The sequence below is a fragment of the Triturus cristatus genome, chromosome 5_1, assembly GCF_964204655.1.
Source record: "Triturus cristatus chromosome 5_1, aTriCri1.1, whole genome shotgun sequence".
Taxonomy (NCBI): Eukaryota; Metazoa; Chordata; class Amphibia; order Caudata; family Salamandridae; genus Triturus; species Triturus cristatus.
The window spans coordinates 589,206,514-589,226,068 of record NC_140587.1 but is presented as its reverse complement, the minus strand read 5'-3'; the positions used below and the strand labels follow the sequence as shown (position 1 = coordinate 589,226,068).

At 40.2% G+C, this 19,555-nt stretch overlaps 1 protein-coding gene across 1 annotated transcript in view; it reads right to left on the bottom strand.

The window, feature by feature from the left end:
* ARMC1 (armadillo repeat containing 1) overlaps window positions 1–19,063 on the bottom strand; it is a 161,098-nt gene extending 142,035 nt beyond the window's left edge. The window contains exons 1-2 of the mRNA XM_085605529.1: window positions 18,745–19,063; window positions 5,980–6,181 (exon numbers count right to left, since the gene is read on the bottom strand). Coding sequence (XP_085461655.1) covers window positions 5,980–6,141 — 162 coding nt within the window. The 5' untranslated portion in view covers window positions 6,142–6,181; window positions 18,745–19,063. The remainder of the gene's footprint in view (window positions 1–5,979; window positions 6,182–18,744) is intronic.
* Window positions 19,064–19,555: the final 492 nt, after the last annotated feature.

Below are 19,555 nucleotides of genomic sequence, written 5' to 3'. Positions count from 1 at the left end.
ACATACCATCTCACTTACAATACAGAGTACACAGTCAGTGTATAAAATTATTTACCAGCATTGCTTCGTTATGTGTAGGTATCGTATTTCAAGCAAATATGCAGGAATATCAATTTGGTAACTTCGGCCCCTAGTCCTGAACTACGTAGGACCGTTGGTGGGTAGATCCAATAGACTCAACTAAAAGTCTTCCCCTAACCCAGTGCAAAAGGAGATACTGAATTGTTTTGCCCAGAATATATGTTTAGTGGTGTCTCGGGCCAACGATTTTTAGGCTAGCTTTTATAATTTTGCAGTATATTTTGGGAATGTGGTTCAAAAGTGTGTTTGGGTTGTATGAATAACATTATTCTAGCCAGGGATGTGGAATTCCTATAGCCCGACGCCCAGGACATATTGTTTGGGGGCAAGTGCAACAAGTTTTCATGTATATTTTGTCCTTGGGACAAGTAGGCCCAACCCCCTGCAGCAGAAACCCTTTAGCTGCCAGTTTGCAGTACCACATTAGAAATCAAGGAAGGACACGGTCTGCAGTTAGGTAATATTTTTGCCCATATGTTAATGCTGTTCAAACTTGCATTTATAGCTCATTGATTGAAAGCATTTATTAGGGTGGGCGCTCTAAGTAAATGTTGTAAGCTCCAACTGCACTACTGACAGTGGTTCAAGTATAACAAGGTGTACACACGTTTTCAAAGTTTAGCAATATGAGGCTATGTATAATGCTGCCAAAATGCTCTCTGATTTGATGCAAATATTTGCAGAAGCTTGAAAGGAAGATTGAGGATTCTTTGCTTTCAAAATAAAATGCTCATTAAAAAAAATGAAAGCAAGATACATTTTTTTTGCAAAACTACTATCAAATTCCAGGTACCATTTCTTTGCAGCATCATTTAGTAACAGGTGTTGATGCATGCAAGTATTTCCCCAAAATATCCATAATGGAAAATCAATGTAACCAGTTTCAATAGGATTAAGGGAAACAAAAATAAACAAGCATTGGCAAAGGCAGCATTTCTGAAATTGGTGGTCAGCTATTTAGTTTTGTCAATGTTGACTTGTTTTGGCATTGTTTTTGTAAACCCGTATTTCAGTGGGAGCTGCCTGGCCCTCACCATTATAACAAACTATGGCAAAAGCAAAAACTGTTTTTTGGTCTCAAAAAGCACACACTGCCACAGTAGTTACTGAAACTGAACAAAACTACTTTGTGTGCCAATGTGCTCCTTGTGAAAGAGCAGAACGCGGTCACTCACAGTGAAGCCAGCCGATAAAGAGAGACAGAATTTTAATAAACACAAAAGGTCAAGATTAACGCCAGACCAAATTAGGGGCCTAATTATTAAAGAAAGTCTCAAAAGTGCACCCATGGTATATGTCCTTGCATTAAGTGCAGCTATACAGCTTTTGTGAATTCCCAAGAACTTACAGAAGTAAGACAAGAAATAGTACTCCTAGAAAATATTTGTAAACTGCATTTTAGCATGAGCAAATGTGCATGTGTAGATTTGATCATGCGAACATCTGAGTGTTTGCAAGATCACTTTCCCTCCAACCACTTTTTTCACCAACTCTGGAAGAAGGTTTACATCTGCCATTATCAGGAGTAAATTTCCAACATTTCTAAGTATGGGAAAAGATTAGAGAAGAGTTGCTGAAAACCCTTAAAACATGCAAGTTAGTAGGTTTGCACAGACTCAACCCTCGAACTATTGCTTACCACTACCTTCAACCCCTGTATGTAGATCTGCGAAAACATGGCAACATAAGGGGATTGCAAGTATTAAAACACTAATATGGTATGAGCCCTGGCATAATCAGAGAGGCTATATTCAAACTCCTATATAATGAGATTGCTGCCATAATTTGTCGCTGCACTACATCGCACCAACGGGGCAAGTGGATTTTGTTACAGGACAAGTAGATTTATAAAGCAACCTGCCCCATAGAAAAGGAGATTTTATTAAATTCCACAACCCTGTTCCAGCTCTCCAGTGGTTTTTGCGATGGGTAGTATAGACTCTTTAATGGAATTCATGATCACAATGTGAGGGATGTGGAATTCATATAGCCCGGCACCCAGGACAGATTGTTTGGGGTCAAGGACAACAAGTTTTCATGTTTATTTTGTCCTTGGAACAAGTAGGCCCAACCACCTACTGCACAAACCCTTTGGCTGCCAGATTACAGGAGCACATTGTGGATCAGAGAAAGTCATTGCCTGCAGTTAAGGTAATATGTATGTCCATATGTCACTGCTGTTTGAACTAGTATTTATGGTTCATTAATACAAAGCCTTTATTATTAGGGTGACCGCTCTAAGCAAATATTGTACGTTCGGACTGCACTTCTGACAGTGGTTCCAGTATGAAAATGTGTACACATGTTTGCAAAGTTAAAAAAATTGAGGCTATGTATAATGCTTCCAGGATGCTCTCTGATTAGATGCAAATATATGCAAAAGATTGAAAGCAAGATTGACGATTCTTTGCTTTTAAATAAAATATCGATTAAAAAATGCAACTAGGAAAAAACAGTGTAACCGTTTGTCAAAATTATATGAAACACTGAAAATAAACAAGCTTTGGCAAAGCCAGAATGGTATGACATTGGTGGTCAACCTTTCATTTCTGTCAGTGCATGTCCTGTTTTGACATGGTTTTTGTAAAACTTTGTTGTGGGAGCTGCCGGGCCCTCATCATTACAACAAACATTGGCAAAAGCAAAAATATTTTTGGTAACAAAAAACCCACATTGAAACAGTAGTCAGTTCCGGTCACTGAACAACACTACTTTGCATGCCGATATGCTCCTTGTGAAAGAGCAGAATGCGGTCACAGTGAAGCCAGACGGTAGATAGAGATACAGAAGCAGACCTACAACGGAACAGTAAGCCATTTAGATAACAGTCTCTCTGGATCGGCCTCCCCAACTCACCAACATAGTTCCCGCACAAGGGACTTTGTCCCTCAACCTTTCGGCTGCAAACATATGGCTTTGTGGTTAGGTCCCAACATCTACATCTGAACAAGGTCCTCATCAGATCCCCAAGAGCTTTAGCCTCAGATACTATTCCAGTGAACTGAGACGCCTAGCAACGCCAGAGGAAGAAGAGAAACTTCCAGCAACCCATATAGAAATATCTTAGGCTTATTAAGTGACAGACAGTGGATTCTGAATCTGATACGAACTAGGTGATGCCGTAATATTTGTAATAGGGCACAGCAGTACCCCACTCAATATGATGAAAACAAACCTAACTAGCTTGAAGACCATATGGGAGACAGATCTCAAGGTGACGTGAAGTAAGAGGAGTGGGATGGGTCCCTCAAATACCAGCAGAACGTCTCTAGAAACGTCCAATTCAGATACATATAATTTAACTACTACCAACATTTCTCACTCTCAAGAAAATCAACAGGGTATATAATCTAACGACAGCACAAAGCAGATGTGTAAATATGAAGATTTCCTCCATGTGGTTTGGGACTTTACCCCATTTGACAACTCTGTAAGGCTGTAACTATAACATTGGAAGAAACAATGGCTAGGGAAGGTTTGCATCCCAGAGTTCTTGCCTGCTGATACTGCTCCATTGACCGAAAGCAAAACGAGCAGGCACTACATTCTTAGACATGGCATTGCAAATGTAGAAAAGACCAATCACAATGGCCTGAAAATCGGCAGTCGCCCCCAGCATAAATAAGGGGCATAAGACAACTGAGAGGTGGGCATCTGGTTAAAGTATGGCACTCAACAGAAAAGAAAAACGGGCACAGCACTGACACTGATAACCCTTCTGTGGGGTGAGATACTGTCCAGATGCCAAGGGGTACAGACCCATCCGATTCGAGACCATAGTCAAATGAGGCACACTCAAAGGGGTAAATTAGTATAGATGTAATTAGTAATCTCCCCACCACCCCCACCAAATGAGGCAACTTGCCCAGGGACTGCAAATCTATTTCTTTTGATAACATCAGACAAATACACCCAACAGCATCATAATCGGCCCCTAAATGTTTAAGATTCCATTATGTAAACAAAGTTTAGATGTCCGTCATATACGTCATGAGGTAAACATTTGCCTCTGCCACCTGGTTTGCAAAGATGCTACGTAAGAATAATAAACTTCAGATCAGACGGACTCAGTAGGTCTCATCTCTTGTCTGGCCAAGGAGAGTGGTATAAACATATATCTCATTTGCTGGAGCAACACCTCCCGCTGGGATGTCAGTTACGGGATCTTTTACATCCTTTTCCAGAAAAAGAGTTCTTGGTGCGATAGCTGTATTTAACTTCCTCTTGTGAGTTATACCAAATAGGAAGGTGGAACTCGGGTTTGGGTGACTCCTGTATTGAAGGAAGAGTATCTGGAAAGTGTGCACCTCATGGGAATGTTCCAGTTTCTCCAGCACCTCCCTGTGGGCTATGGTATTTTAATATAAGTCCTGTGTTGTTCAAAGAAGGCACGCACAGCGCCCAAGATATTAACGTCAAAATCGCAAGCAACAGAAGCATTGAGATTGAACTTCTCTACATTGAAAAAACGCAGATGCAAAGAATGTCTCTATGCTGAGCAAGAGTAGCAGTGAAGAGAATAATGCCACCTAGGTTGTGAATGATCTCTGGAGAAAGAGTATATCAGAGCAAGTTCTGAGCTGGAAGAACACAGCAGGCATTTATTGGGGAACCCTTATTGAATCGTTTCTGTGGGTGAAAGCATAGGAAAGGGCCAAATCCAGTGTTGATGGGTCTTTGCTCCGTGGAGGGGAAAATTACCCGACATGTGTACACCATTCTTGGGACTCCTGAGCAGCCTACTGCCTTAAGGTAAAAGTGCTAAATTGCCCTCTGAACACGCTGAGGTCTACCCTTTTCTTTTTAAATGGGAGAATTGCAACGCATTAGCAAAAGAGAAACAAAAAGGAGAGGCGCAATGACCCAACCGCTGCCTCGTTCCATTGGTGCACGCATGCATGATTACGTGAGTGCCCAAGCGTCAGCACACATGCATGTGACAGTAGAATGATGTGACTGCAATTTACAAGACGAGGAAGGCAAGCCATAGAATAAGTAAGCAATACGAGTGAAAATAATTCCAGCCATTGGTAAACAATGTGTGTGGGCTGTAATCCCAATGTAAACTTTTGATAAACCCAAAAAAGGTCTCTCAGCTTGCACTATCTGGAAGGGGAGACCTAAAAAGGGCTACTCAGCCAAGTTGCTGGTTAAAATTGTGTTTATTCTAGTTTCAGGTATTAACATGCAAGACAGAAACTATTGCCTTTAGATACCCAATTTATATAAAAAAAATATATATTACTGAAAAGTGATCCATGGATTCCGCAAAGGCTGGGATTTGCTACATTATTATGAACATTAAGAAAAATTCAGTGATGGAAGAGAATGCTGCTTCAAACAATCTGTTCTGCAATACGGTCTGAACAAACATACTGCATCTATCAACAGTTGATTTATGATCACAGATTAACAGTATGCTTTATGAATATAATTTTTACAGATTTACCCCTCACAATATAACAAATTCAGAGGTGGGGAAGACAGGTTATTGAGACACTGCTTTTAAAACAGCTCAATTCCTACAATGTACAATAAACAAAGGAAAAGCCACAAATTTCACATGAAAAGACCTTTTAAACTGCTTTCTAAATTTGTAATTCAGTGACATTTGAGCTGGTTCCTTCTTAATAAGTTCAACAACGCATTGCCTTTTCGATCCAATAGGCAGTTTACACTGAGATTGTGTTCTTGTAGCCATGTTGTAAGCAGTAGGTCCAAGTTTATGCTTGTACACTTAATTCAAAATCAAATTTCAAATGCAAGTTTATCTCTTATCATCAGCATGGAAATAGCATTCATTCCCTATCAATCGAAAGCTATTCAATTCCTTATCAGACAAAAACAGTATGATCTGTAGTAATACAAACAGTTTTGATTAGGACCAAGAATACTTACCAATAATGCAGAGTAGACAACTTGAGGGTTCGGGTGATCCAAAAATAAAATCAGGCCTGGCAAACATCCCTGATCTTGCACAATGGCTCGTCTGTTTAAAGGATCAGATGCCAGATCCCGCAGCTGGTTAACCACTGCCAGTGCATCTGGCTCACCGCTCATGGTAAGTGTGTCGATTCTTTATGTCGAACACTATAAAACTCTGTTTTAAAAAAACAAGTAAAAATAACATCTTACATGAGCAACATTGCCTTTATCAGTGAACATGCATCATTAAAGCGGCACCACTACTGCAATAGCAATCACACTATATTCCTTCCTCACCAGTTCTATGCCTCTGGAAACTTTCAACTCGATTAAAGTTGTTCTTCAGAACATAAACCCACTGATTCACAAAGATTTATACACCCACTGATTCACAAAGATTTATACAATCACTAGGCTGCAAGTGAAAATTATAGCAACTATTTTTTTATAAGCTTTTGTGAATACTACATTCTACGTGAGATGTGCAATGCCCATTCTTGTTTAGTCAAAGAAAATTACCATTATATGCTGTATTACATTATGTGATGGTACCACAATCAGGCATTCTGTTCTGCTTCTGTTATGGCCTCAGACGTTTCAGCATCCTACTCACTCTCACCATGGTTCCAGGGTTTTAATTGTTAGTTGTGTTTCCACAAGAATACTTAGATATGCTATATAGCTGGCTATCAGGGAATCTGATCAGCTTGCGTTAACATGTTACAGATGGTGTGTTCTGGTCATATCTAAGGTTAGTAGTGGTTATTTGACATCTTATCTATCTCTGGGGGGAGGGGCAGGATATGTGTGTAGGGTGTATTGTTTTGTTAGGTCTGGTATTAGCCAAGACCTTTTGATTTTACTAACATTTTATAAATAATTAACTTACTTGCAGGGGCTTCAAGCAAGCTCTCTTAATCCATTAGTCTGGATTAAGAGAGTAATTCACATTTTGCTTCCTCCCACTACAGAATACAGCAGTGGGCCACCCTACTTCAGCCACTGGGTAACCTCACTTTGAGTGACTGCATTTTTCTCTTTCGCAAGGAGCACATCCACACACAAGGTAGTGCTCTACAGTGCCAGTTGTTTTTGCTTACTTCATTGTTTCTTTAGGGTTGCCTTTGCAATTAGAGTCTAATGTGATAGCAGGATGCTTTTGTTGCCTTTGATGTGAACACAGGTCACATTCCAGCTTTATAAATTACTGTCTCCTCCTAATGCACTTGTAAATTCCTTTTGGAGAGGAGTGGCCTTTGTTTATCCGAATGCTGGCATTTCATAGCATAGCAGATTCACGTGTACATTTGAAAAAATCATCTCCATAAAGTTATACTCTTTTTAGTATGCACATAATGAAGTGCATTTATAACTCCACTCCTGTATGGCATACTGGTATATTTCTTAATTGAGGAAAACTGATGAACTTGCAAACCAATGTAGTCTGTAAGTCTTGCTTGTGTTCTAGTTGCTTACAGTGCTCTTGTATGCTGTGCTTATCAGACATTTAACTATAATATCACTAAATTAAGCTGTGCCTTTCTATTCCAGTTTCCTGTCCTACCTTTCTATGCAACCCTATCAGTCTGTGTCTAAAGATCTACCTTTCTGTCTATATAGAAGTCTATCTACCCGTCTCTCTTCCTTTCTATTTTCCTTTCTGTCAATCTATCTACCTGTCTATTTATCTGTGTGTGATTCTACCTGTCTATGTTTGAAACTTTATCTAGCTATGCAAAAATACCAATCTTTCTATCTAATTATCTATCTACCTATCTGTGCAACATAGTCGTCTACCTATAAAATCCTATCTATCTTTAAAAGCCTTTCTGTGGATCTAGCTTTTCAACCCCCTCTTTCTAATAAAGATTTACAAGAACATTATAAAAAACATCATTAGCAGAGGCTAGAGCCTGGAAGCCAATGCCACACTAAACGTTTTTTTTTTTTAGGTCTGGGTTAGCGAAGACATTTCGATTTTATGACAATTATACATAATTAGTTCTAGGTATTTTCAGCCAGACCTAAATCCATTAGTCTATTGTTGTGACATTCACATTTTTCTTTCACCAACTACAGATTGCATCATGGGCCAATGTGCCAGCCCACTTCAGCCATTGGCTGACTTCACTTCAAGTTATGGCATAATGCCCTTTCACAAGGAACACATCAACGCACAAAGTAGTTCCCTTCAGCATTGGGGACTACTACGGTAATGTGTACTTTAACTTCCCTAACAATAAAGTTTGCAAAAATCATTAAAGACTGAAACGAGATTTGACAACACCAAAAGTGTGTTTCCTCCGTTGTCATCGGCTGTTGGGTTCCCAGCTAGCCATCTATATAACATATCTCAACCCTTAAATTTTGTTAGCCGTTCTGTCCAAACTGTTCCATTGGATGTTCAGGGTTAGCAAATTATGGTTGGAAGTGTTCTTGTGTAGAAGGGGCGATAAACTACGCGGCATTCTTGTGTTGTTTTGGACATCGGTCTCTTTTGCTTTTTAGTGAAAACATAGGGGCAAGGAAAAGGGTCTCAACCAGGTTGCGTACGCTCAAATCAAACCTTACAAAATAAAAAGACATGGGGAGACAAAAGCTAACGTGCTGAAGCATCAATAATAATAATCATCATCATAGGCAATTATTTAGATCAAGAAAATAGGAGTCAGATTGTGTTATGGTACGTTTTTAGTACTGCACAACTCTGCTGTGTAGATTTTTCTTGATCAAAGCATTGGTGAAGCCTGTGCGTTTTTTCTGTAAAATCCTTTGAGGGACAGAGTGGGTAAAGACTGGTAGCAAATTACTAACGTTCACTCGTGTGATTCATAGTGGGGTCACAGGACATGAGCCTGAGATGGTACTTTGGTAAACCCATCCAAACAATGGTGCCAGCTGTGAGGGTTTCACATTTGTTAATCCAACAGGCCACTGCATGAAAGAGTAAACTGTTTGCCACACAGTAGAGCCATCGCACCTGCCGCGCGGACGAGGCTGGACGATTTGTCCTAGACACTTCTTCGCCTGAACATTAAAGATCATTGAGGTGTCCCTGTGTTCCTCAGAACCTATGCATCATTTATTACATAAACAAGTGTTTGTCATATAAAATTCACATTACATATATGCTACACAAATGAATTTCTTGTACGAGAGTGAATCTGAAAAACCAAATACCAATGCCAATATTTCATTTGATATAAACATAGGTGCTCCAAATGTGCAAAAGTGTTCGCACAAGAAAACACAATTAAACAGATAAGCAAATAACAAATAAAAATCAGATTCATCTGTCTATTTCTGCCCAGAAAATAGAGATTTAGTACAGGCAAATTGAAACATAGTCGACGTTTTGATCCTCATATACAGCGTGCAAAATCTATGCACCTACACGGGTCTTTATCAGGACTGGGTGGAGGGTGATCTACACATTTGAAATATATAGCATCAGACCTCATGTGACTAGAGGTAATTATAATGTATCTGAAGCAAGGGTTACCCTTTTCACAAGAAACCAAGGTATTGATATTATAACAAAGAACAGCGGTTCTTGCAGCCTATGTATTTGGATACACTCAACCACATGTCTTATCATTCTTTCAGATTAACCCCACTCAACACTTTTATCAGAAAAGTGAATGAATTATAATTGGTCCTGATGAATGTGGTTTAATTTATGTCCCACCGAAACGTGTGTTGACCTACTCTTCAAAGATGGGAATCCCGTTTGAGACATACAACAAAAGAAGAAATCATTGAGATGTATCAGCATACTTAAATCACAAAGCTAATGATCTCTTACTAGCTTACTGGATCCCTCATATGTTTCTGAACAGCATTTTGTATTATCTGTTGGTCTAGGATGTATGATAGTATGGATGAGGCATGTGATGGGTATTAATGCATAAGTGAATATTGTGGGGACATTTTCTATGCATGAGCCTAAGTGGCCAGCTATTAAAGTGATATAGGTCAGTCTAGAGGTTTTTGCAGTATGAGATTAGATTATGTGCAAATTCAAGATCAAGAAACAAAAATTATTGCAGAGGATCATACCCTTCCCAAAATCCATATAATGCTACTTGCAATAAGTGGATCCAAATATTTTTCATTGATTGATCTAACATCTGATTATCATCATGTTAAATTATCAGCACATTTCAAGGATTATACTAGCTTTGTGACACCCTTTGGTGCATACAGATATGTACAGTTACTATTTGACCTGGCATTGGCCGAAAGTGTTTTCCAAAAACTAATGGATGTTTTATTTGCTGGTGTTCAAGGGAGTTCAAACGTTTCAGGATGAAACATTAATTCATGTTGAAACCATTCATGACCACAATGTCATGTTAAACAAAGTTTTGGGAACTCTCTGTGATAGAGGTATGACAGTAAGCAAATCTAAGAGTCACTTTTTGCAAATGAGGATTGAGTATTTACATCATACTTTGTCCACAGATGGCATAACACCTAAAGAGGACTTTGTTAAAATTATCAGAGACGCCCTTAATCCAAAGGACACAGATACTTTAAAATCGTTCTTAGGGTTAAGTGAATATTATTCTCATTTTATTTTAGGTTATGTTATTATTGTTGAACCATTGAGGAAGTTCTTACATAAAAGGATGAAATTTGAATGGGGGCTGGAACAGAAGAACGCATTCAAAGAAGTCAAAAATGCTATTTTAAATGCACCAGCTTTCAAACCATATGATTCTAAAGGCAAGAACATAGTTATTGTGGATGCCAGTGCAGTTGGGCTGGGAGCTGTATTCAGCCAAGTGGTTGATGGTAATGAAAATTCTGTGGCATTTCTCAGACAGTTAAGAGTGCTGAGAAGTTTACAGCATGATCGAAAGAGAAACATTAGCTTGTGCATGGGCTGTGGAGAAGCAGAGGTTTTATCTACGGGGTGGAGAATCTCACCTAGTAACTGACCATAAGCCTTTATTGTACAGGATGAATGGATGTAGTAGGGGCACTGCTAAGCTTGGTGGGGTTGACTGGTAAAGTTTGGAGTACAGTGTATTTCGGGAGGGTTGAATAAAAGAGCTATTGTTTGCCAACGTTATCACTTAAAGAGGTCAGTGACACCATTGAAGATGATGAGCTTGAGTGTGTTGTGGCAGCAGTAGGTGCAATAGGACATTGTGAGGGTGTTATTTTGGAGAAGGAATAGGAGAATGTCTTTAACGGAGATGTTGTCTTACAACAAGTTATGAAGTATGTCACTAATGGTTGGCCACCAGTTAGAAATTTGAACACAGCAATGAGTAGTTTATTTTCGAATTCCAGATGAGTTAACAATTGAGGGATGACTTTTAATGAGGCATGATTTATTTGTAACACTGTGGCATAGGCGTACTCGCCATCGCCACTACATCTACCAGAGTTCCTTGGGGCTACTTGCTGGTGTGACGAGCAGTGTGCGGCCAATTCGATTTGTTACATGATTTATTTGTACCACCTTCTGTTATAAGAATTACAATTGTGAAGTTGGCTCATAGGGGTAATCCATGAACAACTGCTACAAAGAAGTTATTTAAAAAGTATTAGTGGTGGCCAGGGCTTGATTTGTATGTTGACATATTTGCTGATAAATAGATTGAGTGTATAAGGTCTGACAGGCATTTGGAGAGTGAAAGTAAGGAAATACATTTGGTGAAAATCCCTAATAGACCTTGGATCAAATTGGCTATAGATTTTCTGGTCATTTTACTTTGCGAGATGAGAAGATGCGTTACTTAGTTGTCCTGAATGAATATTTTTATAAATGAATTAATTATGAATTCATTTCTAGTATCACTGCTGATGTTGTCATATAGTTTTTTTTATAAAAATGTTTCAATTGAAGGGTTGCCGAATGTTTTGGTATTGTTTAATGGTACACAATTGGTGTCACCGAAAATGCCAATATTTTTTAGAACATGTGGTGTCAAGCAGGAAAAAACACTATTAAACAATCCTCCTTCGAACGGTTTGGTGGAGCCTGTTAACAGAATATAAGGGAAGGAGTTCAAACGGCTTTAGCATCTAATTTGTCAGTGTATGAATTTATGCTTGAAAAAGTATGTCGTTACAATAATACAGCACTTTCAATTATGGGTTACTCACTGTTTTATTTATTGAGAGAGAGGAAAGAACACACATTACTTACAGCTAGATTTGGTAATGTTATAAACACAACAAACATGGTGGAACAAATTAATGATAACAAGTAGCATGTCAAAAAGAATACTGTAGAGTGTAGGGAAGTGCCCTTTTTGAATAGTCATCCCCCGCTCCAATGCGGATACCTATGACTCTGGTAGTGCACTGGTGTATGCTGCCCAGGCCACAGTGCTCTCTCCCTAAAACTCTTATGTGTAAATTGGCAATCCCAATTGACAATGACTTTACCCCACCTTATAAGCCCCTAGTGCATGGTACCAGTGGTACCCAGTGCATGGGTGGGAATGAGGTCCCCAGGGCTTGCAGCACTATTTGTGCCGCCCTAAGCGACACGATAACATTACTGACAGTAGGCCTGCTGTTTCAGACTGCAGAAGCGTTGTAAACTGCTTGAACTCAACTTTGCCCTCACCATTTGTGGCACTATCCTTGATATATGCCAATCGCCCCATAAGGAAGGCCTCCTAAAGCCCAACAGGGAGGTGCATTATATCAAGGGTGTGGAAATGTAAGTGCAACCTTATATGTCCCTATATTGCCCTCCACTATTAAATGACACTATAAGTGATAGATGGTCCATAGGATTACATGGACTTGGCAGCTACATTATGGTAGCACCTGAATGTGTCATGTTTGGTATCAAACACACCTGCTTACCACCGACATGAATCCCGTGCCTTAAAGGTTGCCACCTTAGAGGTTGCCGACCTGGTTGCCCTAGCCCCACACTTGCACCCACCAGGACAGGATTCTGACCTCCTGCCAGACAGTGTGAACACTCCCAGGAACAAAAGCTTGGATAGGAAAGAGTTCACACCTCCTCCCTCCCAGGCTGGCTGGTGCAGTGGCATATCAAAGCGGTGAGCTTCAAAGGCTACACTACCTATGATATGCATCCAGGCTGCCTCCCCAGGAAAAGAACAGCAAGGTGCCCCCAGGCACATTTGAAACTAGGCAGGCGTGAAATTAGATAGTCCGGAGGCGTACACCCCCATTAGGCTAGTCACACCTCTATGGTGGGCTACCAGTTCTGTAGAGCCCACCTTTTTAAAGTGGTAGAAATAGTGGGTTCTGGGTAGAAAAGGTGAACTACACCCACTGTGGTCACTTCAAAGGCGGGTTAGCTGCTGAGCCTAGTAGCCCATTGGCCGCTTGCACCGACACCCCTAACGCCCTTAAATCTAGGATTTAAGGGCACCCTTGACACCAGAACCTCAGTTTTGAACATCATGCATCAAGGAGGACAACGAAGGGACTCATGTCAGAGATAACAAGACTTGCACTAAAGCAAAAGAAGGATACTCTTATGCCTGTGGCAACACTCCTGGAACTGACTGATAGAGGCTCGTCCTAAGCTATCTCTCGGTTCCCCCAGATAGAGGAACCACTGTGGAAGCCTGAAGCACCATCAGACTCCCCTGGTCTAGTCGCACTAGTCTCCTGCAAACTGCAGGTAAAACAACGATCCAGATCTGAAGAATCGCTGGCCATTAGGCCCTCTGAGGGATTGGCCAAATCCAGATGGTCTAGTGCATTGTGGGAACTGCAGTCCTGCCTTCCACAAAGTTATAGGCAGCTACCACTTTCCCTGGGACCCCCGGACATCAAAGTTATTTTCTGCTCCACTTACCGCTGCCAAGGCTTGTTGGTTTCAAGTCCTGCAACTGACCCCCTGCAGTCTAGAGGAGACCACATCCAACATCAGCAGCAGCCACGGTGTAGTGTTTTTGTACATTTTCCCATCCCTGCACCGTTTCAGCGGTACAAGCAGCTCTCCTACAGCTCCCATTCAGCACCAGGGACAGCCACGACAACTCTGCACCCGGGATCCATGGGCCAGGTAAAATGTAACTGACTGTCGTGGCTTGGTCCTTGGACCCGCATCACGTTTACCCTGCAAGAGTTCCACGCAACTCAACCTGCAAGTGACCGATTGCCGCTAGTGGTTTTTCTCATTGACTGCAATGATAATGTTTTACTGTATTATTTTGCACTGATTTTATATTTCTTCAAAAATCTATAACTCAGGTTATATGTATACTATTCTGTTCGTTTTGGTGTCTAAATTAAGATAAAAATTTGCTTTATTTTTATAAATTGGTGTCTGATTTCTTTTAAGTCGTGTCACTTACTCATTGTCCATGTTGGTACTCTCAAATGCTCAACACATGTTCCTCTCGTAAAGCCTGACTTCATTGTCACACTATCAATCCTGAGCTAAGGATTTATTAGTGTTAATCCAAGGACCATTTTTGGGGTATCCTGATAGTATTACAAGGTGAGCCCTAACCCCAAACCACATAATACTCCACCTTCCTACATAAAAAACAGTTGAGTACCAAAGTTTATTATTATCAAGTTCACAAGGCAAAGTCTAAATTGTTTAACATCGGGATTGGATTATTGTAAAGAAACATGTGGGAGTACAAAAAGGAGAATCAGTTTATTCTTCTCCTGTACAAGTGCAAAAAGATGAAACATTGTATTGCTGTTAAAAGACAAAGGGGGTGGAACAAAAGTGCAGTTGTTCTACTCAAATCCGGGCCAAGCAGTCTTGTTAAAGGATAAGGAAAAAACAAGTGGTGAAGAAGATGACGTTTTTGATTTGTCCAGCAATTGCGATTCAGATAAACCAATTGTAAGAACAGGTACTGAAAACAGGCATAACAAACATGGATTTAAAAATGCAGGAAGTACCACTAATGTTGAGCAGCAAAGAACTGAATTAGATATTGAGGGTGAGCAACAGGAGTGTGGTAATTGTATCTTTCAAAATGTAAATCAATGAGGGTGTTTTAGGCAGTGGAAGAAGAGTAAGATTCCCTGGAGAGTATACAGATTGTATAATTTATTGTTTTTTTGTGTGTTTTATTTTTTTTTAATATACAAAACTGGAGGTGTTGTAGTTACAGTTCACATACAGTTCATTCAAAGTCTTTTATTTATGTATTATTGTCTTGACTTGTTAATCGTAGTTAGTATGAACAATGATGTAAATCTCATAATATGAATTGTGGGGATGCTATATATAGTGGAGTAATAGAATGTTGGGGCATTGGAGTAGTTGATATCATTAAGGACACTTCTGCTGTGTGTCTGAGCTGTACACTTGTGGGCTTTATTGGATGTTACTAATGAAATAAGTGAAACTTGACATCTATTGTGGTTTAAGGCTGTGGTCTTGCCTTACAAACAGTAATGTTGCTCAGGGAACTGAGAACTCCTGGCAGAGTGTATCTGCATGTGATGGAACAGAATTAAGAGAAGACAGTTCACCAGGTTAATTTACCAGTTGCATTCAGAGAACTGCATGAAGGTTGAAATTCACAGGGGGGCAACTAGGAGTTTAATCCAACAACAGAAGCATCCCTAAGTGGAGCAACAAGGGAGAGGATGTGGATTTATGGTGACTTCGGAACTGGGAAACCAGGTTCAAGTCTCAGCGCCAACGGAACATTCTGTGATTCTGGAAAAATCACTTAGTCTCTCAGTGTCTACAAAACAAATTGAATGTGAACTTGTTTAATGTCATTGGTGTTCATGTAAAGTGCTCCAATACTGTCAGGTCGAGAGTTCGCTCTATTTAAAACTGCAAAAAAGCAACAACCAAAAGGACCACCACCTATTATTTTTTTATTCATTCCCTGATGATTACCAAGGAAAATACATCAGCCTGAACCTAGATAATTATAGTTCAGGTGTGTAGAAGGATGCAATAATTTGATAAAGTTGTAAGATTTCTAATTTTCCCAAGAGTCTGCTAGATAAATTGAGAAGTCTTGCACTGGGGTGGTACTAGTTGGCTAAGACTTTCTAGGTCCAAAGAAGGCTTTTCAAGGATTTATTAATTTTCAATTTTATATACCCAGACGCAAAAAAGAACATGAGCATTTTACATGACAACAAATGCTACTACATACAAGCATTTTACAGGGATGTGTGTGCTACTTTCTTAAAGAGCAAGAGACAGACTGGGATGGGAAAACTCAGTATTTAAACATTATCCTGTTCAAAAAACTTAAAATCAATTAAAAATGAAGCTGCTAAACAAGTCACACTTTCTTAACGCTTTTCATCTCCCAAACCTATGCTCCGCCAACTTCAGGAATTAGGCAGAGCAAACTATCTTTTGAAACGATTTGTTTAGTTCACAAATGCTTCTATGGAGATGCCGCAGAGTTTCTAAACTAACATTTGTAAATACAACCTAATTTCCTCTTCATCTGTAACTTTACTTGTTCAACCTTACTATCCTTAAGTTGACATTCGGGCCTACTAGGCCGCAGTACCCAAGATGGCGTTCTCTGAAGCAGATGCCACCAGGTGCGCGCGATGACTTCTACGCATGCCCAGATGACTTGAGATCACGAGGTAGCTTGAACTCCTGACATTGTGTTCTCTGCCAAGGACAAAGAGTTGGGGACTTGACCGCAAGCCAGAAGATGACAAAATGTGAATCAAGGAAGAGACAAAGAATGGACCGGTCAATAGCACCCTTTTTGCCTTGAAAAAAGATACATCTACTGTTCCCCGCATGGGAACTGAAAGGACAGTGACAATTTGTGAACTTGGTGCAAAGCCACTATGGAGAGCCAGTTTGCACTGGGAAAAGTGCAATCAACTATTGATAACCCCGACCTGGCCAATTAATACATTTGGTCTGCTCCCAAAGTTGCAATATCTTGTATGAAGTAAGGCGGAAAAGGGTATAAAAAAAACTCTCATCAGTCATTACCGGGTTCGTTCGTTGGGGTGTTGCGTTGAGTTGCCGGTGTGGCTGCGTTGGAGTGCGAGTTGCGGCTGCGTTTGTCTTGGGTTATTTTCTTTGAGAAGGGATTCTTGTTGGCTGGTTGTTCCCTTTTCTTATTCCAAATAAATTCTATGCTGTCAGTCTGAGTGTGGAATTGGTACATGCCCGGATTAATGTTTGGACTTTGCTGAAATTCTGAACTTTATTACGCCGCATCCTGTATTTCGCACAACAGTTTGATCCTTTGATGAGGGTCGGACTGCCTGTTCGAGGGAGTCTTCACTTGAGCATGCAGATAACTCCCTATTTGATCTGAAGGTATCGTCATCTATCTATTGGTAAATGATTCACTGCATTTTCCTTAAATCTATGTCTAAGAGTAACTTTTCTCTTTAATAAATCTAAAATTAAAAGCTGAGCTGTAGACAATAAATGCAAGATTTAAGAGTTCAATTAATGCGGAGATAAACAAAATTGAAATAATACGAAATGAGTTTGTGGTTCTTAAATTAATAACAGGAAATATTAAATGTCTCCTAGGCTTTAATTGTGTTTTAGCTGGTTCTAATGAACCATCAACCAGTCCAACTAGTTGGTCCATCGACCAAACAGTGGAGTGCCTTGATGATAAAGTCAGGATTCTCGAAGTTGTATAAAATGTGTACATAAAGTAGTAAGAAGTGAATCTTGATAGGTAATAAGGTACCCACTTGGTCAAGCAGCCTTTCTCCTGTGTACAGATTCGAGAGAGTGTGTATGAATTAGCAGCGTGTTGGTGTTATGGGCCCCATCAATGAATGAATGTATGAATTAACTGTTGTAAATATGAGTCTGTGACATAAGGAGAATATGTCAATTTTGTCCTCTGCGCTGGATCAAATGACAATTTTTGTAAGTTAAACAGTAATAACATTTCACACAAGTTTGCATTTTAAATTTGGAAGCGCCTAAGTGCATTAGGATATAATAGTGTTTCTGTATGGTGTTATAGTGTCACCTGGCAACAAAAAAACAAGCATGCAAAGTGTCACTTCCCACCATTCTTTTCTGGCATCCCTTGGTGAGCCACTGATGAAGAGGAGCAAATGAAAAAAAGTATTTCACAATTACTCAATTGTCTGTGGGCACAATTTGGGTCTAGAGAGGAAGATAGCTCTACTTCAACACTGTCTGGGGCGGAGGGCCAGAATATTTTAAAACCTCTACCAGATCTCAGTGTTGATGATACCAGGGGGATTAAATGATTATTATATTTGCATTAATAAAATTAGACAATCACTTCCTATCTAGGATCAGTACTATTATGGAGCCTTATCACTTTGGTGAGTGCACTCAAAAAGAGGGAGAAACAGTTGAAGAGTTTGGGTTGGAGTTGCGTAAACTGACTACCACATGAACCTACAAAGTTCCAGCATGCAAAGAGATGTTGGCTACAACATTTTTTTTTAAACCTATGACTGCCTTTAAGTATTTTCATTGCATGACACTACTTGGGGGCTGTGAGGAAGGCTGAGTACCCTCTCACTTTTAGCCTAATAAAACACAATTGTGGTCGAAGATATGCATTTCTTTCTAAACTGTGCATACCCCAGATGCCACAATTCACTCCCAATCATCTGTCCATGCCCACACCACTGTCGAAAGGAAAAGGAGACAAGAACATGCGATCATACATGTTGTACGACCCTAGACTGTAAGCTAGGTCCCTCATTTCTGGATTTATCTAAAATATCAACAATGTGAAAGACATCCAATAGTTAAATCCTTGAAACGTACATTGGTGTTAGCAGGACCACTACTAGGCACAGTACCTTCAGTCATACATGCCAACCCTCCTGAATCAGGTGGGAGGTTCCCGGGTTTGGGACTGGCCTCCCGAAAGGGACTGCTGAAATTCCGATTGCTTCCGTCTTGCGCTTCACCAAACCGATTTCCAACCTAGGAAGGACACTGTGGGAACTTGAATAAGTGAAGGTATGGGCGAGACAATCGGAATGCTACTTCACATTGATTGGCAGGGTTTTGACGGGTCTTAGTGGCTGTACTCTCTCAGATAGCTTGAGATTGGTTGGGGGAGAAATGACCCGCCCAGAAAAAACGACCCTCTACCCCGGAAATCATCGCCCCGCTGCGGCGCCGGAAAAAAAAAGACTTTCGCTCCGGAAGCGATGGCTCAGCTGCGCGTGAGCCGGAGTTCGTGTGTGGCCAATCATGCTTCTTGTGAATTACTTCCTAGAGCGCGTGCGTTTTAGTACTGAGATCAAGTTTCTGTAAATATTAAGATCAAACCTGACCTGCAGGCTGGTATCTAGATGGGGAAACAAAAACAGCGGTTCTTTTATGGTTTCGTGCATAGGTACATTGAAAAGATACGTGAAAGAGAAAAGCAGCGTGTTAATCCACCAAGGAACGTCCTTGAGGCTATTTTGTAAAACAGCTGTCAATTGAAGGCTGAAAGTTGCTAAAGCAATTCAGAAAAACTTTTTCCTGAAAAAGCTTGAATAGAAGAAACGTCTAAACCATCTTCGCAGTACTTTGTAACTTGTAAATGTGTGGAGTCGATAACCAACACTTCAAAAATGTCAAACCACTGTTTCCAAGCTGTAGTGGGCTTCTCAGGAT